At 34.7% G+C, this 25,938-nt stretch overlaps 1 protein-coding gene across 1 annotated transcript; it reads left to right on the top strand.

Annotated features, from left to right (window-relative positions):
* Positions 1-1,476: 1,476 nt before the first annotated feature.
* On the top strand, positions 1,477-12,122 carry LOC149770723 (uncharacterized). The gene is made up of 6 exons (XM_089949197.1): positions 1,477-2,454; positions 2,947-3,171; positions 4,505-4,591; positions 5,229-6,558; positions 8,695-8,771; positions 11,943-12,122. The coding sequence occupies exons 1-6, from the start codon at positions 1,477-1,479 to the stop codon at positions 12,120-12,122; spliced, it is 2,877 nt and encodes a 958-aa protein (XP_089805323.1).
* The last annotated feature ends 13,816 nt before the right edge of the window (positions 12,123-25,938 follow it).

Raw genomic sequence — 25,938 nt, 5'->3', positions numbered from 1 at the left:
ACATTTGGAAAAATGTTTTCATCATTATCGGAAGTTGCATACATTGACAAATCTCTGCTGCTATTTCAGTTAGAGCTAGTTACTTTCTTAGATTAATGTTTGATAGGATTTTGTGAAGTCAGCTTGTCTCACATTTTTCATTGGATTGCCATGTAACTGCATGTTACAGTCATCATTTGAAAATGTTCATATAAACAATTCACTTTGCTTTTGCAATTTTAGTCTGATGTATTGTCGTGCAGCAGAATGCATTGTTAAAATCTTGTCAGTGCTACCGATTGTGGTGCCTTTTTGAAAGGATCATGAAAATTGGCACATGTGACAATATTCATCTAAAACTGCATGTACAAATCTTTGTGCTCCCATGATATTTGTAAGGGTTGTGGACATTTTTGGATTACAGTTGGATACAGTGTATGACCAAATTTTGTTAATGCAGTTACTCAAAGTATTTAGTTGATTGCCCTGAAACTTGGTACTTGTTCTGCTCATCATGAGAGGATAAGTTTCTTTACAGGCATTTCACTTGCACTTTTTTTAAAACAGTTGTGCACTGTTAAGCTCTACACGTCTTCATCATGGGCTAGGGGTGTGATGTAGAGGAGGCATTGGTATATTTATATGATCAAATCGCTCACATTTCCTCTAGCTGTGAGCATCATTGTTAGTAGCCTTTTCAAAAGAACAAATACAATTCATTAAGTTAACTGCATTGTATGTGAACTTGATTCTTTTAATGATTGTGTCTTTGCAGCTCAATTGCTGACTTAGTTATTGGTCTTTTTTAATAAGAACTGAATCTGTACAATACCCGTTTGATAGCCCAATTACTGGAAGAAAGATTCATTATTGTGTTTGTGAGTGATCATTGTTACATGCTGCCATTCAAGTATGTGCATGATATTGTTGAAATGTGACATGAGTAATTGACGTGAGTAATTGACTTATGATCATTTTTGCAGGGTACAAAATTGATGGAGATCTCATGATGGGTTTGGCTTTACTATTTGCAATCTGTAACAAATACACTAAAGAGAAAAAATTGGTACTCGAGATTTTCAATTGCTTTAGTAGTGTAGTCATTTTGCAGGGTCTTAGGTTTTGCATAAAATCTCCATCGAGAAATATTAATCACAGATTTGTTTCAGCTAGCATGCAATAAAATAATAATATGTTTTCTTTTCCTACATTTCAGGTTTTTTTTTCTGCCAGTAAATGTTTTGATGGGACTGCCTTTCAGGCTGCTTTTGAAACTCACAGAACTGAAGGTTGTATGTGCCAACAAGTTACATTCTCAGATGTCTTTGTTCCACTTGAATATCCAGTTTCATGGGATCAACAGCTTTTCCAAATTGGCATAAATGGCAGCACAAGACAGTTTCTTATTCCCAGTGGCTATCAATTCCAGATATGAAAGAAAAGTATAAACCTGCTTCACTAAGGAATCAGGTGCTGTATAATTTTAGAGAGGGTAACATGGATAAGGTCTATTCCATTTGCTCCAAATATAAAAACATTGCCTTAGATCCAGCTCAATCTAATTCCACATTTGAAAGTTTACCAGAGTCATCTGATTATGGTGACATAGTTCCCCCTGCATCCAAACGCAAACGTCATGACCCTACTAGACATTTGACAATTGAAGAATTGATGACAAACATACACACTGTAGACCCTCAGTTTTCTTCAGAAAATATAGCTGAAGAAAGATCTTGTTATGATAAATTCAAATATGCAATGATTGAAAATGGTCATGTAATTTGGCGACGTAGTGCAGCTAATGTGAATATTTTTTCAATGAATGAAGTTAGTATGAAAACTGGACTGTTTCAGGAAGACTGTTATGTTCATTTGACCAAAACAGATATAGATAACACAACTGAATTGTCTTGTAGCTGTGGAATGTATGGCATATTACTGCAGTTAGCCACAATAAGTATACCTCAGGAAAACCTTGATGAGGTAGATCTGAGTGACGTGAAATGCTGCCATATGAGACTTTTTAATGAATTGATCAGTGACCATATACCTTCTCTATTAAATAATTCTTCCAGGTCAGAAAATAAGATAATTGAAAAACTTGAAGCTGCCAAAGATCAAATTAATGAGCCTATTTGCCAGATGCCAACCTCATCTGATAAAACTTTGAAGTTCTCGGTGTATTCTGATGATGACAAAACATGTACTTTTGTTCATATCACTGACAATAGTCTATCTTGTCAGTCTGGATTTTGTAATGCACTTTATTCATCTTCAAAACGTAAAGTTCTCCATCTTGACAACTCTGAGACCCTTTGTCCTCACCTCAATCAATTGAAAGTCCATGCTGACAAATGGATGGATCTGCTGATACAAACTGCTGATTCCAGTGATTCTGTATATTTTAGTGGTGATGAGGATGAAGAGGATGTGATTCCACCAGCATTAGCAGCTACAGTTGCTGAGGATATAAAGGTACTATCAATAGCTGATATCCCTTCTTATATATTCCAACTCTTTATGAAGTGGAATTTTCTATTACCATGAGTTTTGAAATTCCATTAAACCAGACATTTATAGTTATACTCTGAGCATACTCTTTCAAATGAAATCTGAATTGATGAATAGCTCAGAAGAATTATATAGAAAATTGTCCCCAGAAATTAGATATTAGAATATTCGATTCAGAGGAAGTCTGAATTACATTAATATTTTCTATAAATGCTTAAATTATTTAACGTTGGATATACTTATAGATAACTGATAGTCCCATGGTTTACTGTTAACCTGTACATTCAGAATCATAATGTTTGGTTCATCCACTGAGAAACTTCTGACTGGTTGGATATTACCTTTGATGACGAGGATACAAATAGGTGCCAAACTTAATACCAATTTCTCTTGTTTCGCTTTATCAGGACACAGACCTTTCAGAGAATGAGTATATTTAATGTGTCCTTTTAACAGGGGCATCAGTTTAATGAAGATACTGGCCTGTGGGAGTATCCAAGCCTCAGCAGACACATACCATCGCAAGATGGTTCATTGTTACTTCAGCAGGCCATACAGTTGAGACATACCTTTTGTGATGCCAGTTTTGGCCGCGACATTGATGGATACCTTCACACTGCCCCTGATGGTGGATACCATGAGTTGCCTCCACCGACTGTTCCAGACATGTGCAAATGTGGTGTAAGTAAATGCTGTGTTCAGCTTAACAACCCATTTTTATAACCAACCACTTCCAAATACATAGTTTATCCATTTGTCTCTTTTTTTTCTCCTAAGCTATTATATAAAACTCTGTAGGCTTGTAGTGTATGTTTTTAACAATTGCTGATAATCAGGGTATTGCTGGTTATTGCATTATCTCACTGACTGAAAGTGAGGCCTAACCTGTGTATCTCATGTATGTGACTAAAATCAGTGTGGCTCTAGCTTACTTAGCTCTGCTTTCACTTTTACATGGTCCAAGGTTTGGAGCTGCAGTTGCTAAATGCCAGGGTCATGACCATGATGGTGGAGGTTCAAATATTAGTATTAGATCAGCCCAGATACAATTACAGTGGTGTGTTCTTGGCAAGGTACTTTGCCCCAATAAACTACATTGTGTTGATGTACTGTAAAATGCCAAACCGAACTTAATTTGTGAGAAAGTATTTAAAAGAGAATGAAAATAACCAATATTAAATAAGGGTCTATGGTAAAATGCATTCAGGTAGCTCAATATTATGCTCGTGATCACATCAGTAACTGACATAAATCATTACAGCAATTATACAAACTGTATGCATGTAACAGAAGTAAATTACCTGTATTTACCATTTATTAGTGGTTACAGTTTTAATTAGATAGTCACCATACATTATTTTTCTAGTGTATCTTTCATCAGCTCTTTTACTTATTATGAGTAGGAGCATGAACATACTGTTTGAGAAAAATCTATGATGTTTACATGAAAAAACTGAGGTCATCTATCACTTTTGCATGTAAGAGTTAGTGCATTATCAACTAGTGTGTAATAAAGGAAGGATAAATTGCTTGGAGAAAAAAAAGTTATTGCCTAAAGAAAACATCTGGAATACAGAATAATCATCATCTTTGTGACATCAGTATTTGTATGAACCGAGGATGGATGTACTTTCATTGATTGAATATCATACAAAGTTGTCATATGCATATTACTTATTATGGAAAATTATACAATGTATGTACTAATTGCTTATCCACAATTTAAATGAAATTTCATTCTAAAAAAATTGTTATCAGTGTCAGATTTTTCTGCATATGTTAACTGGATTCAGTACAGGTTCAGATGGACCAGGACTAGACAGTTAATATCACATCCTGTACACAATAAATAAAAGTACATTTACTTTGGTTCTGCTGCATCTTCAGGAAATATTTGTCACATTGCAACAAGAAATTTGGTTAAATTTTGGTCCTTGAACATTCACTGTCTGTTCATACTTTTCCTCAGTCATATTTAAATTACTTAAAGTTTTGTTTAATTGATTGGTTTCAGGTAGGATATGTCTTTCCTAATGGAGAGACAATTGCAGTATCCCATATTTTCACTGTATATACACGTCATGGACCTGTAAAACACAAGGTATAAATTTTTGCTTTATTTTCTTCTTTAAATGAGCTTTAATTCATTGATGACGAACTTACTCATCTTTTAAGTAAACACTTTATTAGAAAGCATTGCATTTTTATTTGTTCCTATCTATTCATATCTCTGTCTTTCTATCAAATATTGTTAGCATAAATATGCACACAAAAAAAAAAAAAACATTTTATACCAACAAATGAAAAATATGTTGTTGCTTATATTGGCATGCATAAGTCCTTTTTATCAAGCTAAGATGTATCAGCTAAGTTATGGGGATGTGGGAGAATAATTTTTCTGTTGCTTTACAAACCCAAATCTAGTTCTTTGAAAACTCACAAATTTCACAACATGCATTAGCATCTAATTTTATGGTATTAAAAGATTGACTTCAATGGTCAAGACAGTGTACTTGCCTTAGTGTTTCCAGCATTATAAAAGATAATAGTCTTAACTTTTTATCAGTGAGGAATCTGTTTTTACATTTGTGTTGTTTGTATAATGTTTCATTTATTTGGTAAATGATACATTTTGTGTGTGTGTGTGTGTGTGTGTGTGTGTGATTTTATATTTAGATTTGTTATCACAGTTGTTTAAGTGTTAATCAGGATACTGATATTTCTTATTTTATATTTAGATTTGGTATCGCCGTTGCTTAAGTGGCACTCGGGATTGTGACATAGGTCCAGGAGAGAGAGAAGCCATCCACTTTCTTACCAGGGATACTGGAGCTGGCGATGAAATTGGCTGGGACTTTGTGGACCATGTTCTGAACTCATATATTTCTCTTGGCTCCTATTGTACAATCATGAATAGTTTCTACAAACGTGTCAGTCATAATTCAGTTTCTTTTATGTCTAATAATACTTTTATTGCATGTTTTTTTTCCTGGATAAGTAAGTTCAATTTAGATTATAGACAGCCATGTTCCATTTGCAAATTTAGTCCAAAAGTGTTAGCTGCTGATGGAACTAAGATAGGCATCAACATTCGACATTCAACAGTTGTACCAATAGAGACTCCAACGAATGACTTTTCAATAGATCCTTGTCATCGAAGGAATAAGAGGGCTTTCATTAGATTTGCCCAGGGTGATCATGATTCAAAGGAGAAAGCACAGAGTAGAAATCACTTACTCTACCTTTCTAAGAAAGTGCTTGGTACCTTGGGCAGTGCTAATGAGCTACCTTTAGAAGAGGAAAAAAACCGAAATGATATTCTGTTACAACATGTTGATAGAAACTTTCGCTCACTGTTGACTAATTTTCTGCAAAATGGTTGTAGCAACCGAGTATTGAGAAAGTTAGCAGTTCTTTTTATGATATTGTCTTCAAATCATTCCATTTCAAGCATTATTCCCTATCGATTTGTTGACGACTTCCAATCTATTTTGAATTTACTTAGGAAAAATTCAAATTTAGACACAAATGTTATAAACAGAGTTGCCAAGTTTTCTCCTGAAATTAGAGATGTATTATTTGCAGTCATGAATACTTGTATATGTTCAGCAACTTTAGAATTTTTGGACCATCTGGTGTCAAGAGTGAAACAGCTTTTTTCAAACTGTAAAGAACCAGACCAAATTAATCCTAAACCAGGTAGTTATAATCCTGCTAAATTTGGGAGAGCATATTACTTCACCCCCCATGGTAAGCAGTTAAGAGAAACTCCAAAATACACAATGGATAAAATATCTCATAATAGTACTTATGATGATGAACCTGCAAGAGCTGAAGAAAAATGCCATAAAAAATACCCTGAAGTGGGAAGGAAGGGTACAACATACTTATTTCTCTGGTTTGACCCACAGCATTATGGGCATTGCTATGGATATCATATGATACCAGGACATGAAGGGAGAAAAGATCCTGCTTTTTCTGCTTATGCATACATTGAAAATGCCCCAGAAGAAATATTTTATGATTTTAGTTGCCAGCTTGAGGAGTACTGTTTGAATCGAGAACCTGGTTTTTGGAAAAACACTCGTTTTTTCATGATACATTTCATGGCTTTTCCCATAAGTGTCCACCAGTATACAAGTCATCACGTCTCATGTTGTTAAAAAAAATTAACACTGAAATATGTGAGCAAACAAATGCTTTTCTTCAGCACATCAAATATTCAGCAAGAGCTATGGGAATGGGTAAATTAAATCACTACTTGCAGTTTTTTATGCACCAATGGAGCCAGAAGAAAAAGAAGAACTTCTGCAAAAAATGTACGTTAGCTTTGAGTTATGTTGGATGATACACTAACCACACTGTACTTATATCAATCAGTCCAGTACAACAAATTTAATATGCATGATTTACTGTGCAAATGGATGTACCATATTTGAGCAAATTATTGTCCCTGACTATAATATGCATCTTAAGACTGTTTTAACGCAGCTCTCTTACAAAATGGATATATTTATATTGCAGGTTGTTTGAGAATAAAATATGATGACAGTAGAATAAAATATGTAGATCCTTCAAGTTTGCCGGTTTTGGATAATCTATAAATATTTTGATATGTTTGGTACGAATTTCAGATAGTGTTGTGGTTAGCACATGATATACCAAATCTGTTCTTAAGTTAATTAAACAGACCAGTGGTAAAACTGCAGTGATTAGTATTTCATCTATTTTCCAAGACTCTTAAATTGAGTATACATTAAACATGTTGTCCCCATGTATTTGTAACCTGTACAAAAGTGTCTGTACTTATCTATAATGTGACACATTGTCCCCACATATTTGTTACATGTAAAAGTCTGTCCTCCTTTATCATGTGACAGAATTTCGGACAGCATTTGTTTTTACAGTTATGTGGAAAAGTGTAAAGTTGTATACATTATCTTTTCTTAAATTTAAAAGAATTTAATTCATATGAAACCTCTTTGTATCATTTTCATTCCCAATTGTTTTATTGTGGTCATTTTCTAAGATTATTTGATGCTTAAGGATTTTATAGACTTATTTACTTCATGAAAATACCCAAAATGTTTTTTCCGTAACTACCAATGTAATGCTGATTATGTCACTTATCAGGTACCAATGAGTCTTCTGTCATGGATTTAAAGTGGACTTTTTTTTACACATTTTTTGTAAAATATGAATGTTAAGTTCAGAGATTTTTAAACAGGAAGTAATAGGCATTTGTGTTTTGGTAGAAAAATATTTCCTGTACATGTATCAGTTGCTGTGAGAAGAATGGAATTTTATGAGAGCGTGTGTTCTGCTTAAGGAAAATTTAGACTTTACATGATTGGAAATTATGTCTTATAGTACTTTGCCTAATGTGTGGTATTTCCAGTGTGTGTGTGTGTGTGTGTGTGTGTGTGTGTGTGCTTAAGATTTATTTACCCCAGTTACAATTCTGGGTAAGAAAGGTTCATAGCCATTATACAGTTAAAACGGAATAGAATATACTTGATAACATGTTAGACTGATAACTTGTAAATAGACATTTTTATTTTTGTGAACTGTACTTTAATCATTTTGTTGCATTTACAAGGCTGGTCATCTCCGGAAAATAATGCATTTATATGTTTGCCATAACAGTACTTGGATCCATGCATTGTTTAGGATTTGACATGCATTTATATTTGAGATCTGTATTATTTTGTTCAGTGAATGGTTATTGTTTGTATTTAAGAATTGTAATGCATTTGAAAAAGAGCAAAAATAAATGATTTGCTTGTTGTGAATGTGTTGATATTTTACCATGCAAAATATGAATAAATTGATTTCTCATTCACTGGAGTAAATTTTATTTACATATATGATTTATGCTCTGGTCATAAGGCTGACATATTATGATGTCAGTTGATCTTTGACTGTATTCATTTTGGCAAAGTGGTACTAACTGTCCTTCATCTTAAGTTAAAGAACTCTGCAGATTCTTACACTTTGGGTAAGATAAGCCCTATTGCATTTGGGATCAAGATGTGAAAATAGTGTCTTCTGTACATTATGTTTAGTTCAGGGTAGTATACCTTGACCAATGATCAAAGTTATTTATAACCATTATAATGTACCATGCATGGTATTCCTGTTATGTTACTGTTGCCATACTCCATGAGTCCATGTGGCCATCTTCCCTGTCTATGATTAACACAGATTTCAGGAGTGCAATGAAAACTTGCACTGTAGGTACATCTTTGGATGGTGGTGTGTTGTACATTGAGATCAATGCGGTATAAAAATGGTAAAAAGACTCTAGCTTGGCGCTCAGCATTTAGAGGTTAGTGTTAGAACTGGTACGCCTGGCTTCAGGATAAAGATACCGGGGTAGGGACATGATGCTACATGTTTGCGACATAATCCACACACACACACACGCATGCAGGCACGGTTACTGAAAGACTTAAAACATGGTTTCCGCGCAAAAACAAAAGTTGAAAACGACATACCTCACCCAAACTCTACGATTGCTTGCAAAAGAGGCGAGGAAGAAGGTTGTGGAATTTTATATGAAAGGTTGAGATCACTTGCTAAAAGAAGAAAATTGGTTTCCGCACAATAACAATAGTTGTACAAATGTGGCGCAAACTTTGAGTATTACTTGCACTTCGGTTAAGGAAGAAACCAAGCGATTGTGGGGTGAAACGGACAAAGGTCGATGACAATCTGCATAAATCTTGTTACGCTTGATAAAAGAGAGGATGAAGTCCTCAAATACGAGATAATCCCCAAGATGTGCATATTTATAAAACAATAACCTTTTAAGGACAATTCTAGCTTTTGTGACTGTATTTTAATTATATGGTACCTGACGAATGCTCCATGGAAGAATCATTGTTACCAAGCAGATATTCAATAACCTCGATTGGAGGATAACAATTTTAGCAGAAATTTTAATTCCAAACAAATTATGTTTAATAGATTTGTAAAATATTTGCAACGGTCAACAATATATTTATTTAGTGCTTGTAGTGCACTTAGTTAATATAAACGTTTTCTTGGAAAAATAACAAATAATACTACAAAGCAGGCATGCTCGTGTAGCCTATATACACCTAGCAATGGATGTAGCTGCAGCACTTGTCCATGTTTTGTAGAATAAAACTCTCATAGATTAATGTAGATTCTAGCTCAAGTGACATCATGTATGCAATTATTAAATATCACTTACCGTACTACATCTTGAAAATGCGGAAAACTATGTATGACATGCAAACCCAACACATAATGGCAAATTTGCAAGGCTCATATTTGATATCAAGCACAATATAAATGAACCGGCCCGTAACCATTTTAATGTCACAGAGTCATTTGTCAAACAAGTGATTGGTTCTTCCAACATAATTACTAATAGACCAAGACAATCTAATAGATTTATAGGGCAATGAGATTATAAAATTAAAACCTTTAAAATCTTTGGGCTTTAATTTTCACGAATAAATGGACATCACTACATATGACACGACATTAACACAACTATTTGATTTAGAGAAAATCTATAAAACAAATTTAAGTCAAATTTGACCGAAAATGTTCCATATAAATTAGTCGGGGCCTACTGCAAAAATACAAATTTATGTTTCTTTTCTTATTAAAAACATTTTCAAGAACACGATTAATTATCCCTAGGTCAGTGCAAATTAGAGTTACCGTACACTTACACCTAACCGTAACTCCAAATCAAACACTAACTACAATGCGAAAAACTTGGCAAAGATTACTGAAACTTTGCATAAAGGTAATAGTATGCAAGCAGAACAAAGAATGCAAAAGTCATTAACTGGATTGTTCTTCCTGCCTATCAGATCATATCAAATACTAATTTCTCGACATATTCAATATGATCCTCGTGTATAAGGAAAGATGTATGTATGTGAAATGTAATGAACTGTGCAACGTTTATGCTTATTCAAGGATGGTCTTGTATAATATCTAATTTATCTCTGTTGACCTCTTACACAATGCTGCAAAGTTAAACATAATATATTAGATCTATTAAATTGCTTTGATATGAAAAATATTATCTTAAATAAAATGTTTTTAAAAAATATTCTTCAAAATTTTAATACGTTATGGCATTCGGAAGGTTTTCGGTATACCAGCAACGATTGCAGATTTGTGAACACTTCAAGCATGCAAATGTTTAAATTTAAAAGCCATTAGAAGGAAAAAAGATTTTCCTCTATGCCAGATTATGTTAGAAAAAAAGAGTGACTAAACCGAGAGCAGCTTTCAGTTAAACTTTTGATGAAATAATTCAATACATTAAAAGGACAACTTAACAATTTTAGTTCCAATCACACTTAAATTTCGGTATTCATTGTGAATTATATTCATTATGAATTATAAAACTTTGGGATGGTGTATAATTCGGTATAAATAAAGACAGTCGATGACATTGACATTGGCCGGATGTTGTGGGGAATCAGACCAGTTTTTCCGAACCCGGTATTCAAACAATGAAAACTTTGTGAAAACTATAATATTCGTCAGTACGTCATTTCCAGAGAAGCCTAACCCTCATCGCTAAACCTAACCATAAAAGACAAAAATCCACTTTTCTCCCAGACGGCTTGACAGATTCTCATGAGCGAAGTACCTGTTTGTCGGATTAGATGAGGCAAATATTGCAGAGAGAATCCTGTCAAGACTGTCATTTCGGTTCGTACGTTATCTCCAGACAACTGTAACCCTAACCCTAACCCTAAAAGTCACCAAAATTTATTTTTCTCGCAAACCGCTAAACCGATTTGCATCATCCAGGTACCATTTTATCGGTGTTGATGATACACGTATTGCAATAAAATCCTGTTAAATCTGGCCTGTCCGTTCATACGTTTTCTCCAGAAAAGCTTAACCCTAACCCTAATAGCTAACCCTAAAAGCCACATAAATTCACATTTCTTTCAAACGGCTGAACCGACTTTCATTTCAAGGTATGACTGGATTCGTCTTAATAATGCACGTCTTCTGTTCTATCACGTATGATAATCAAAGGTTATGAACACAGCAACACGTACATATGCAAATGAAATTTGAGTATAGTTTTTATTTACTTGCATTCAGTGAACAAACTGATAATACACATTTATTGGTTTTACGGTCAATGGGTTTGTCTCAGGCTTACAGCTGTGTACTCTGGTTTATGAGCATGATACCACAAACAATAATTTTTTGTTTTAATGAATCCCAGTTTGTGCATATGCCTGCTGAATACGTTTGAAAATGATTTTGCTTTGAAAACAAGAATCACTCAAATAAACAGATTATGCTGGCTAAAAAGAATTTAAAGAATTTCTAGATAAGACATTTATTCCTTTTAACTGCTAAGTGTTGAAAGTATCTGATATTCTTAAGCAATAAGATTTTCAAATTAACTGTTGTGTAAGTCATATTGATATCAGATTGGCACCAATTTCATTTTGGATAACGTAGACATCAGCGGAGGTCTTTTGGTGAAAACCTCATGTCAGCATCCATTCAGTGTGAGTGGTGGCAACAAGATTGTCAAGACATTCATCATAGCAGCCACATTGGATGTACCATATACAAAGTCCCCAGATAAAAACCTCATATCAATATGACTTGTCCACAAGAAGTAGCAATAACAAGATTTTCAAGATGGTTGATGTGGTGGCCATATTTGATTTAGGACCAACTAGCCATCACATTCAGTCTTAAAGTAAAAAGTCAAAGTTGATATGACAATCCATTCAAAGGAAGAAGTAAAGATTTTCAAGATGGTCACTGGTGGCCATAGTTGATATCCAAACAGCCACATTTTCAAGTTGGAGGAACTAGACCATGTGACGAGTGTAAAGCTTCATGGCAATATTCTATGTAGTTTAGGATGGCAGTAACGAACTCTTGCCAATGGATAGACAAAGAAATTAACACACCATACTATAAACTCTCTTGGTCTATGACCAGTAGAGACCAAAAATCTAAATTATGGATTAACCGAATATAGCATGTTGGTAAATCTTGACACTGAGACAAGTTTTATGACGTTCTATCCATTGTATCAGGTTCAAGGTCCATCACGAAGAATTTTGTACTGCACTTACAGGAATCGTGCAAACATGTCAACTTGGACAGGTAGGAAAAATACTATTTTTATAAAAATTTGGTTTGGTGGAGTTTTATAATGTATCAATGATGGTTTAACCATAACGATTAAAAAATAACCTGACAGTCAAGTATTTGCCCCTTTGAGGGACCTTTCCTTTTGTTAAATCTGACTATAAGGTCTGATTTAATTATGCACTTCACCGATAGGGAAGATCCTTGTGGGACAGCATATGATTACCGATAGGGAAGATCCTTGTGTGACAGCATATGATTACCGATAGGGAAGATCCTTGTGGGACAGCATATGATTACCAGTAGGGAAGATCCTTGTGGGACAGCATATGATTACTGACAGGGAAGATCCTTGTGTGACAGCATATGATTACCAATAGAGAAGATCGTTGTGGGACAGCATATGATTACCAGTAGTGAAGATCCTTGTGGGACAGCATATGATTACCACTAGGGAAGATCCTTGTGGGACAGTAGTGGGACAGCATATGATTACCAATAGGGAAGATCCTTGTGTGACAGCATATGATTACCGATAGGCAAGATCCTTCTGGGGCAGCATATGATTACCAATAGGGAAGATCGTTCTGGGACAGCATATGATTACTGACAGGGAAGACCCTTGTGTGACAGCATATGATTACCAATAGAGAAGATGCTTGTGGGACAGCATATGATTACCGATAGGGAAGATCCTTCTGGGGCAGCATATGATTACCAGTAGGGAAGATCCTACTGGGGCAGCATATGATTACCAATAGGGAAGATCGTTCTGGGACAGCATATGATTACTGACAGAGAAGATCCTTGTGGGACAGCATATGATTACCAATACAGAAGATGCTTGTGGGACAGCATATGATTACCGATAGGGAAGATCCTTCTGGGGCAGCATATGATTACCAATAGGGATGATCATTCTGGGACAGCATATGATTACCAATAGAGAAGATCGTTGTGGGACAGCATATGATTACCAATAGGGAAGATCCTTGTGGGACAGCATATGATTACCACTAGGGAAGATCCTTGTGGGACAGTAGTGGGACAGCATATGATTACCAATAGGGAAGATCCTTGTGTGACAGCATATGATTACCAATAGGGAAGATCCTTCTGGGGCAGCATATGATTACCAATAGGGAAGATCGTTCTGGGACAGCATATGATTACTGACAGGGAAGATCCTTGTGGGACAGCATATGATTACCAATAGGGAAGATCCTTGTGGGACAGCATATGATTACCACTAGGGAAGATCCTTGTGGGACAGTAGTGGGACAGCATATGATTACGAATAGGGAAGATCCATTGTGGGACAGCATATGATTACCGATAGGGAAGATCCTTCTGGGGCAGCATATGATTACCGATAGGGAAGATCGTTCTGGGACAGCATATGATTACTGACAGGGAAGATCCTTGTGTGACAGCATATGATTACCATTAGAGAAGATCCTTGTGGGACAGCACATGATTACCAGTAGGGAAGATCCTTTTGTGACAGCATATGATTACCAATAGGGAAGATCCTTGTGGGACAGTACTGGGACAGCATATGATTACCAATAGGGAAGATCCCTTGTGGGACAGAATATGATTACCAATAGGGAAGATCATTGTGGGACAGTTGTGTGACAGCATATGATTGCCAATAGGGAAGATCCTTGTGTGACATGATTACCAATAGGGAAGATCCTTGTGTGACAGCATGATTAGCAATAGGTAAGATCCTTGTGGGACAGAATATGATTACCAATAGAGAAGATCCTTGTGGGACAGCATATGATTACCAATAGGGAAGATCCCTTGTGGGACAGAATATGATTACCAATAGGGAAGATCATTGTGGGACAGTTGCGTGACAGCATATGATTACCAATAGGGAAGATCCTTGTGTGACAGCATATGATTACCGATAGGGAAGATCCATTGTGGGACAGCATATGATTAATTAATCTGAATCCTCATATTCATTTCATGAAGATTCTTCTGATCTGTGATGCAATTTTTTCATATCAAATTACTGTTTGCATCCTATTGCCAGTAATCGTAAGACTTACCAGTATGTTATAGATATAGTATTAAATGGCAGATAATAACATGTAGCAGAAAACACTACTCACTGAAATACTTTTTACGGTCTAAGTGACATAGAAGCAATATCATTTATATTTTTTGAGTTGTTGATATAAATAAAATGAGAAATAGTGGTCAGCTATTTGAAAATGTATAGGCAGCTCCATTGTTACCAGTCCAGCGATTGATGTACACTTATATCTCAATGTATGCTCCAAAGTATGTTTAGGTATTGATCATGGAATCAAAATTTGGTCTATTAATGATTATCCAGCTGACAAGAATTAAGTTCAAGAAATGTGAGGATTTCAGGAAGACAATCTGGTTGAAAGGCTTGTAAATTAAAACGTGTTTCTTAGCACATGACATGACATCATTAATGAAGCATAAGTAGAAATTCTTTAAAAATGGATCACATGTAGGATAGTTCCTTCATGAACAGTTTACTCTTTGGTGTCAATGTGTCATGTATAATTCATTTGGACTTAAAAGTTATGCCAGCTGAACATGTTACATGGAAGGGATTGAATTTATTTTCTCCCCAACTATGCATTTACAAATTTTTTATATATGGATGTACACATTATACTAGCAATCAAAGACAAATAAAAATATTGATCCAATATTTAAAAAATTACTTCATTGTTAAAATTGTAAATGTTTTGGCTAAAACTATCATTAGTTCAATTATTATTTGCCTACTTATTTTTCTCTCATTTCTTACAAAATAGGCACACAATAACACATACCTGGCATAACTGAAGAACATTTAACCTCATGATTCAAGCTATGAAGTGTTCGGGTGAACATGTAAGGCAAGGTCAAATCAGATAGCGCTAAGTTAGCAAAAACATCAAATGTTGTCACAAATATCAGGCAACAGTCACTGTACAGAGCTACATGGAGGACTTTGGAAATTCAGTACAGCCACATGGACTTGTAGCTTCCTAAGAGTTTCCATTTTCCATTTCTGGCTGCGTCTTCAGATGGTTTTGTAAAGAAAACTCATTGTGTAAGTCATATGTACATAGATGTCTGGGGATTAAATTTTGTTCACCGCTCTCAGTGCCATAGAAGTACCTGACATTTATAGAAATTTTAACCTCAAAATTCAATCTAGGAAGTGATTTGTTTATCTATTGAAGGTAAAGTACAGACGTAATCTAATTAATTGACCAATAGCAGTGGTGGCACCTAGGTAGTAATGATAACTCACTACTTGCTCCCATGAAACCATCAAGACCTTTTACACATTTATAAGTGGGTTGTTGCACTTGAACCATATTTACAGCATTTGTTGAGTGTATAATCTTTTATGACTTTTGAATGACTACATCTTTACACTTGCTTCTTTCAATCAATGAATCAATCAATATTTATAACTAAAATGTCAATGAGGTACCCATGCTGTCATGGCTACCTTCTTAATGTAAGGAAGCAGAGTACTGTTTGATATTCCTATGATCCTAACATGAACCCTGATTAGTGTGGGACACTAAAGACAATAAAATGGTAAGATAACCCTAACATGAACCCAGACTAGTGAGCCACACTAAAATAGTAAGATAACCCTAACATGAAACCCAATTAGTGAGCGACACTAAAATGGTAGAATAACCCAACCATTAACCATGACTAGTGAGCGACACTAAAATGGTTTGATAACCCTACCATGAACCATGACTAGTGAGCAACACTAAAATGGTAAGCCAACCCTAACATGAACCCAGACTAGATAGCGAAACTAAAATGGTTTGATAACCCTACCATGACTAGTGAGCGACACTAAAATGGTAAGCCAACCCTAACATGAACCCAGACTAGATAGTGACACTAAAATGGTAGGATAACCCTACCATGAAACCAGACTAGTGAGCGACACTAAAATGGCAGGATAACCCTAGTATGAACCTTATGACCGTTGCTCTAGTAGTCAGTGACATTTAGGTCACTAAAATTGACTATTATTACAATAAATGGTTATAATGTTACAAGTTACTACCACAAAAAATACATTATTCTAAAACCTCTGAGAAACACTTTTGGGGGAATTATGTATTGAATTAAAATTTTATATTGCTGACAAAAACATAATAAAAATCACCATGACCTTTAATAGCAGACACTAGGAGAGAGGTAAATTCTGTATGATTCTCACAGAAACATTTCTTTCTGAATCAGAGAAGCATACAAGCTTAACTTTACTGAATGTCTGGCTTAAGGTGGAACAAAAAAATTAAAAAAATGGTAACAGAAAGCAGGATGTTGTTCCATTACAGAATATTTTTCTCATCTTTCAGCTAATGCAAAAAAAACAATTAATCATGTTATTTTCAATAGTGTGAGCAAGTGAGACAAAAACACAATAGAGACTTAACTTTCTCAAAATGAAACATTTATTGAAGAATGATAGTTGATGTCTCAAAACATTTAAAATGGTGTACAATCTGCTGTAATCATGTCCAATATTATCTCATCAGAAGCTTATGAGCTTAAGCTTGTCATTAAATACACAATGGGTAGTTATCACTCCAAAGGATCATTTGGCTTCTATCGTCAATTATGCTGCAAATAACCAACAGAATAACCACTGATGCTCCAACGAGACTGTCATGCTGGCAACATTTAAGATGTAACAATGTGATGCTGCTTTGTTTTGATCTCATTATATATTAATGCTCAAATGAATTAAATTGTAGTATTTTTTACACATGTCAATCAGCGAGGACTGCAAAACTTATTTCAGGTGAACATCTGTATGAAATCATGTATGATGCTCTTTTCTGTCCATATTGTTCACAATTATTTCCTTCTTGGAAACTGGTTACTGCAGCACTGTTCACTTGTCAAAGTATCTAGGATCTTCTCAAAAGAGGTTCTGAAAAAGTGAGAAATAATTCATGTGATAATTCTGTAATTTGTTCCATCTCATGTGGATTTTACTACAGAATAAAACAGACACTAACAGGGAAATGTCATCAACCACTATTATAAATGGATGACATCATTCCTACAAACAAACTTGTATTATGCTGAAATCTATTATGGGAAGTCCCTCAAAGCTAGATCTTATGCAAAGATCCCCGCCATTTTAAGTAATTTTAAAGATCTGGTGTCGAGATTGTCAAACCACTCTATGACAAGATGAATTTAGAGTCAGTGCTGACCAAGTGTTGCATACTGGTTGGGCTTTCGGAGGGGGGGGGGTATTTTATGTATCTCTGGTCCCTAAAATTATCAATATATGGGGGACATTGCCTGTTTGAGATGGGAGGGTGTCACAGGCCTCCCTCAAAGTGCAACACTGCTGATAATTGCTTCTAATGTCAAGAACACTGCCCACTTTATTCATTAAAAGTTCATACATTCTACACTAAGTTTGTTTTCCATTTGTTTTTATCAAACTCGTACAAGTTTTCACTCTTCGGTACTTCGTTTACAAGACGGTGAGTAGACTGGTCTAAATTTAATTACATTAACTGTTGTCAGAAGGGTAATATAGTATATTCCATTAACAATCCTTCATATGACTGATTTCAGGTTATTAACGTTAATTTTTATATTTGTATCATAACTGGTAGAGTAAAACTTTATTCTAGTCAAATAAAAAATTTAGTATTTGCCTCACTGGGTGAATGTTGTATTTCGTTATTAATTGGAGATTTGTCAAACCAGGCTTTAAGTTCACCAATAAAATTATAAATTTCACACTACTACAAAAAACATAATGTGTAGGATATTATTGGCAAACAATAACTCTCAATAGAATGAAAAAAAAATGTATGCATCATGCCGAAAGGGCTTGAAATGATGTCTTTGATTATCCTACATAAAAATAAGTGAACCATATTTTGTTGTTGTCAAGTTGATGTGCTTGATGGGTGAAAATGGCTTTTAAATATTTGAATTTATGCAAGATATGATTGTTTCAAGCCTAGTTTAAGTCACAACGAAGATGAATAAAGGTCAGATTAGTCAAAATATAGTTACATATTCTGGCATTTTTTTTTGTTTCTTCAGAAATACAAAGATTCACTAGTAGCTAGGGAAATAAGTTCAAGTGATTGTAGCAAGTTATTATTTCAATAGGTGGAGACACAGAAATAGCAAGTCCCAATTTTTGTTCCTTCTGCAGGTATTATGGTTTGCCAGAACAAATATTACATCTTGTATTAGCCCACAGCATGAATGATTCATAACACAAATATCAATGAAAGCAAGTAATGTCTGATATTAACTTGAGATGAAGCAAAAGATTCATTTTTCAAAACTGCCATTGTAAAGCCTCTGCTGAAGAAACCAACACTAGACCATAACGATTTAAAGTACTACCACCAGTTTGTAATCTCAAATTGATATAAAAATCTTAGAAGAGCTTGTTCTACCCCAGCTTGCATCCCATCTGAATTCAAATAGTCTTTTTAGTAATGGACTGCTTATCGTCCTTGCCACAGTACTGAAATTACTCTTCTAAAAGTAGTTAATGACATTCTATCTGCTTGGGATATACAGTCCTCACCCTCCTTGATTTGTCTGCAGCAATTGACACAACAGACCATGATATATTACTTCACTGTCTTCAGCATGTATTTGACATTCATGATACATCCTTACTGTGGTTCAAGTCCTACTTGGTCAACAGGACACAAATTGTATCTGCAAATGGAATACACTCCAGCCCAGTTGATCTATGTTGTGGTGTTCCACAGGGGTCTGTTCTTGGACCTGTTCTCTTCATTCTATACACTCAGCCGCTCTCAAGTGTCATAGATCATCATCCAGTGTCTCACCAATTTTATGTTGATGACACCCAAATATACAAATTTAGCCACCCAACTGAAGTTGATGCTATCATCCAAGGTGTAGAGAGGTGCATTTAAGTTGTGAAATCATGGATGACATGCAACAAGCTGCAGATGAATGATGATAAAACTGAGGCCATTCTAATCACAACAAAAAGACTTTCTCATTCACATCCTTTACCTCAAACAATAAGTATCAGCAACACCAACATTAATTTCACACAATCAGTACGAAACCTAGGTGTTACTCTGGACAGTACTCTCACACTGCACCAACATGTCATGAACATATGCAAGGATGTATCTCTTGAGCTGATATGCATCAGCTCCATTCTCAAATATCTTTCAGCTGATGCCACTTGTGTGTTCATTAGTACTTTCAAGACTGGACTATTGTAACTCAATTCTGTCTGGTTCATCTCAGTATCTACTCCAGAAATTTCAAAACACAGCTGCTCGGATCATACTTAGAGTACCACGATCAGAGCACACCTCCCTGCTGCTCTGTACCCTACACTGGCTATCCATTCCATCCAGAATCAAACACAAAATTTGTTCTCTGTGCAACGTTTCACTGTCGGACTATAGTCCAACATACCAATCCGACCTCACCCATATGTGCACACCAGCAAGATACTTACGCTCCTCTTCTGACAATCATATACTCATTATTGCCACTATGAAAACAAAGTCATATGGACATCGTTCTTTTGCATACCAGGACCCAGCAACATGTTATGAATTGCCCACTGAACTCAGACACAAAGACACAGTGATCCCATTCAAGAGTGCTCTAAAAACTCACTTATTTCGACTGCAAGAACAAACTTAAAGACCTAATGTTTCCTACCTTAAATATTCTCAGCATGTTTGTTATGTTTTCTAATTTCATAGCATTTGTTTTGTAATCATATCATTATATATGTTTTCTTATCTTATAGGTGTTGTCTGATGTTGTAAAGTGCTTAGAGCTTCTAAAGATTAGGTGCTATACAAAGTCCTCATTATTTCATTATTATTATTATTATATGCTACATGAGACTATAAGGCATTAAAATTTGGTTCTTCTTTTAAAACAGTATATCTTAATATACCTTCTTAATTCCAACCTAGTATATGACAAATATACTGTTATTAACTTCATTTTATCATAGAAAATGTTTATTAAAAATAAGGGAGTCCCAGATTCCTCCTTATCCTCTCTTGCAAAATGGTCCATATAATATGGAATGTGTTAAATGGCTGTTAAAACCCAATCAATATACAATTCAGTAAAAGCATACGACTTAAAATACAAATCATACACCCATTATGAAGAAAAAGAGTCTTAACAATAAAGATAATAATACTCTGATATTCTTAACTTAATTATTTTCAAAATCTCATTAAAGGTTATGCCTCCTGTAACAATACAAAATTCCATAATCAATAAGTAAAAAAACCTCACGCAATGTTGACAGCTTTTTAAAATTAAAAGTCACGATGAAATCGCATATTCTTAATTCAAATTTGGGAAAATATTGTTTACTTCATCATAATGTAACTTCTATCTGAACAGGAAGCACAACAAGTTAGTGGGATCTCAAATAAAAATTAAAAGTCCTCATATCAAATCTGATAATGCCAAAAAAATAAAATTATATTCTATATTCTCTACAATAAAACTAATCATTCATTATAGTCTATAGGTAAAAAAAAAATTGAGAATGCCAGTCTTTAGACATAACGTATATTCAAGCAATGATGACATTTGCATTTGAAAATGTAGTAAAAAAGATACCTTCACTATATCAATTTTATCACTGTTTGAAACAAAGTAACTGAAAAATGAAAAAGAAATAAGCTGTTTAACTGAAAATGACATGTTGCATACAAATTGTGGCATGTTTAAAGACTAAGTTACTCCACGTAGTAAATATCTAATTATTCACAACAAATCTTTTAATGGTACATTGATTTTATAATTTTAGGGAAATTCATCTGTTAAAATTATAAATATTTAAAGGAACAAAGATAATTTTTCAAAATAACACATATTCCATTTCTTATGTAGCTCTCAGAATATGTGATTTTCCATTTCTGACAATGATTATGCTTAATATTTAATTACCAATTGATTAACTCCTTATTTTGGCCAGATAACTTGTGTTTTGAAACTCCTCTCTGAGAACCTTCCTTTCGTAGTATGATGTCTATAGAAGCATACAGACAGCCAATTGTTCTTTATGGTAGTTAAGTACAATTTCCTAGTGCTCAAAGGTATTATCTTTTATCTTTTTGATACTTCTGCTCCAAAACTGAATTTTTAACAAACTTAAGCTGTGCCAAAGTTTCACTTTCTCAAATTAGTACTTTACTGAATGCTATGATTAGATTGCTCTGGCTGGCCTAAGTGGTTACAGCATCACCATGGATGTGGGAGGTCGCAGGTTAGAACTTCGGCTGAGTCATACCAAATTCTTGCAAAAATGGTACTAACAGCTGCCTCACTTGGCGCTCAACATTAAGATGTTATTTTTAGGACTGGCTGGCCTGGTGTCAGGTTAATGTGACTGGCTAGGACATTATGTTACATGTCTGCAGCATGATGCCCAATTGCTAGCCATCACTATAAACAGCCACACTGCAGGCATCATAGCAATATGACATTTTTTTTTTAAAGCTACATTAAAAATCCAAATCACACACACACACTACTGACAGATTTCTTATCTGTTCTTCAATGCTGTATTAGGGTTTTAGGTCCATAAATGCCATAGCTTGCTTGCTCCGACAGAGGTGTTTTGACCAAATAAATAACTGTACTTATTATCATGTGTTAGTTTTATTTATTCAACAGATCTTAACCCTTACAGGCTGTATAGTCTTGAAGCACATGATCCAGCAGGGCTAAATTGTTTGAGAAAAGAAATGAAAAGTGCACTCTAATTTTAAATTGTATGTAATTTAATTAGGTTTTGTATCATGTCTGCTTTACATTAAATTTTGATTTACTGCTCGCGGGGCTGGGGTGGGGGTGGGGTGGGGGGTGGACTGGAAAAACTATTTTGTCCATTCAGAGTACATCGGACATGTATTTAACACCAATCAGTCACTGGTATCTCCATTAAAACTTTCCCAGCTCCAATAATCAGATATATTTCATAATAACAGAAATCACTGTCTTCATCAGTGTCAGCGGTCAGTATTTGCGGAACAAAAGAAAATGAACCAAGCAGGAAATTAGCCTTTTTGTTTTTTCTAGGTAGGCTGTATTTTTAACATGCACTTGTAAAACTTCCTTTTTACATGGCTTATACTATGACATAATGCTTACTACAGGGCACAATGTGCCAATAAAATCTAGTTTAAGAACCATATATGTCAAGTTGAAGAATCCAGATGTAAACAGTTGCCTACCTGAAAAAAGACTTATGTTGCAAAAAACACGACGATACCTCTACTGGTGTGACTTACCCAAAGCACTTTAAATAAAAATTGTTTACAGTGCAGAGTACATTTTCCTATGAGTGACTTTAAATTGTTGGAGTTCCTGTGCATCAATATTTGGGAAATTCATACAAATTTTGCGTGATTGATGCCCTGGAAGCATCTCTGTATCTGCTTTGTAATGAATCTAAAGATAAAAAACAACCACTGGATAATAAATTGTTTCCAAACTTAACAATTATCAATGGATGGGTAATGTGGGGTTTAAAAGATCTTAAAGTAACTTTTATGTTCTCAGAAATTTTCAAATATATTTTCAAATAATGAAAACAAAACATTGGTGGCTAAGCTAACAAAACCCTAAATCACAAAATTTCTATCATCACATCGGTTAAAAGTAGCATTGTGAATAATTGTAACCAAAATTAAAAAGAAATAATGGCCAAAATTAATAGGTTGGAAACAACTGGGTATTCAGTTTACTACTAGGTCAATGATTATGCAATCAACTTTTTACCCATGATAGCAACTAACTGATACATGTAAAATAAAATTCTAATGAGTCATTATGCATACAATAAAAAGAGTGGTCATGCTATACCTCCTACTACGGTTTGTGGTCATTGTGGTTTCAGCTCTGTATTCCTGTCTGGGTGTGGTATTTACCTATCTGCTGTGACACCAGGTGGTTTCTCTGACAGGTCGTCTCAAGCAAAATAGAGGTATACAGTGCTGAAAATACAAAAATAATTTAATTTTGCCACCAGAACAACTTCATACAAATTTGAGTCATACACTCTACTCTTACAGCATGGCTGGTTAATCTAAAGAGTACAACTTGTATCAATTTATTCCATGCTACTGCAGATTTATAGATAAGCAGTGAATTTTTATATTTTGCACAATCAAACTGACTAATGTTTTGGAGACAAATTGTTCAATGCGTTGATAACACAGTATTTAGGCATATACTACTCTTGCTGTACGTACAGTATGTACTTCATTTTGGGAATGCTGAAATCAGATAAAGTTGAAGTATACTTAGCTAATTAAATGCATAAAAATATATTAATACTTAAGAAAGTGCTTAGATAGCTTCATTTGATTCAAGATACTTCTCATCCTTTTAACCAATTTTGGCATTTCTGACTTCCATTGCATTACTGCCAACTGAAATGTAGGCCAATGAACTTGAAAACATTTCTTATGTGAGAATTTGTATTAATTAGAAAAAAAGACATCAGAGTTAGTAAAGTCTGATAAACTTTATTACTTTAATTTGTAGAAAAATGTGGAGACAGGCTGCCAAGAGTGTGAGATATTCCTGACAATTTGACTTCTTGTTCTGATGTTAGTCAACATTGGAACTCAATACACATACCGTTATTTAATCAGTAAAACCTAAATCCCCAAAACATAAATATCAGGGTTGATGTCTTACACTGTTATGATTACCTTAAGGCCATTTTTCATGCTACACAACAGTAAATATATCTGTGGAGGAAGAACCTGAGAAAACCACTGGGAAAAACCACGGACCCATTGGAAGCTAGTGGCATGCTCTTTCAAAACGGAGCAGAACCTGAGACTAAATTTTCCTGTAAATATTAAATGTACTATATAATAATAAATAAATAATTTAAAGAGTAAATTGTAAGCAACAATAACCCTGACCTGCGCATTACATTATACAAATGACTGCCTGTAATGCTGCTGATTGGTTATGAACTACTAAAGTATTCTCACACCATACCCTTTGATTGTACCACCATACTGATCTGAAAAACAGAAAGAATAAAATATATCAAACACGCACAAAACTTAGCCATTGCATTCACTGATTTATGAATTCTAAACTGATTGCCTCCAGGTGGGTCTCCAACACTGCTGACTTTTTCTAATCAAAAGGGAGCTTCTTTAGCAACATGGTCGCCATTTTTGCTTGGGCCAGCTTGTTTTCAAGCACTGTTGTGATTGAAATTACTGTCTTTGAAACTCTGTAATTCCATAAATTTCGGATTTACATCTCTTTGAACACGTGTATACAAGAATTCCTTCTATTTATTTGTTCAAATTGTTCATGAAATATTAGAACAAAACATTGCACATATTGGACGTAGATGGCACGGCTTCTACTTAGTCCTACAATGTAAGACATAGCACATGTTATTTTTGTTTTAGTGATATGATGCCCACAACATAAATATCAGTGTCGAGGTCTTACATGTAGGACGAGGCTACGACTGAAATAGACTATTATAAAAATCAGAAATGGAAGAGTGCTTACAAACAAACGGGAGGATAAGCGAATACTATAATTATAATATAAATCTACCTACCTCGATGCATTTAAAGTCTCTTGTATAACAGTTTCGGCTTTAAAACAAAGCAGTCTAGGTGAATTACTAGGTCTACGAAAAATACTAAACATCTTGCCCGCCATGACTTTTGTACATTTTGTACTCTTCAGTACTAGAGATTCAGCATCCCGCAGCATTTCGCGAAACAGCCAATGAGAGTGAATCTTACAATTATTTTACTGAATACTAGTATACTATTGGTTCCAACGATTTCGCATGTGAGCGATCTCTATATAACAATCACTATATCGATGTTTCACTCTAAGAAGCGATCTTGAACAATATACTACGCTCCCCCCCCCCCAAGAAAAACAAAAACAAAAACAAAATCAAATGACGTATCCCTTCATGTATAACTTCGATATAGTTCATATTTGCAATAAATTGATGTTATCCAAATATCACAAATTACATCCAACTGCAGTGTTTGGATGATATGTATTATGAATTACAACTTAAGAGATTATTTACCAAAGAGACTACAATCAGTAATTACAATGTTGATATTAACTTTGGAAACAAATCAACCGGTTGCCATTCATTTGAAAACAAATTAGTGATGATAAGTTAAGAGCTCCTTGTCATATTATACGATAAGGCGTAACACATGGTGATTGGAAGATAAACTGAAAATATCTCCTTGTCAG

Source organism: Sinohyriopsis cumingii, unplaced genomic scaffold, assembly GCF_028554795.1.
Source record: "Sinohyriopsis cumingii isolate HCF-2022 unplaced genomic scaffold, ASM2855479v2 utg002447l, whole genome shotgun sequence".
In the NCBI taxonomy this organism is placed as follows: domain Eukaryota; kingdom Metazoa; phylum Mollusca; class Bivalvia; order Unionida; family Unionidae; genus Sinohyriopsis; species Sinohyriopsis cumingii.
The sequence above is the reverse complement of the archived record's forward strand: the minus strand, read 5'-3'. Positions and strand labels throughout refer to the sequence as shown.

What these genes read in the sequence shown, in the direction of transcription:
- LOC149770723 (XM_089949197.1), top strand. Translation starts at nt 1,477, where the DNA reads ATGGATAAGGTCTATTCCATTTGCTCCAAATATAAAAACATTGCCTTA. An exon ending in ATGGACCTGTAAAACACAAG is followed by an intron (nt 4,592 to 5,228) that starts GTATAAATTTTT and finishes TTTTATATTTAG; the next exon opens with ATTTGGTATCGCCGTTGCTT. An exon ending in CTGTTTGAATCGAGAACCTG is followed by an intron (nt 6,559 to 8,694) that starts GTTTTTGGAAAA and finishes TGATTAACACAG; the next exon opens with ATTTCAGGAGTGCAATGAAA.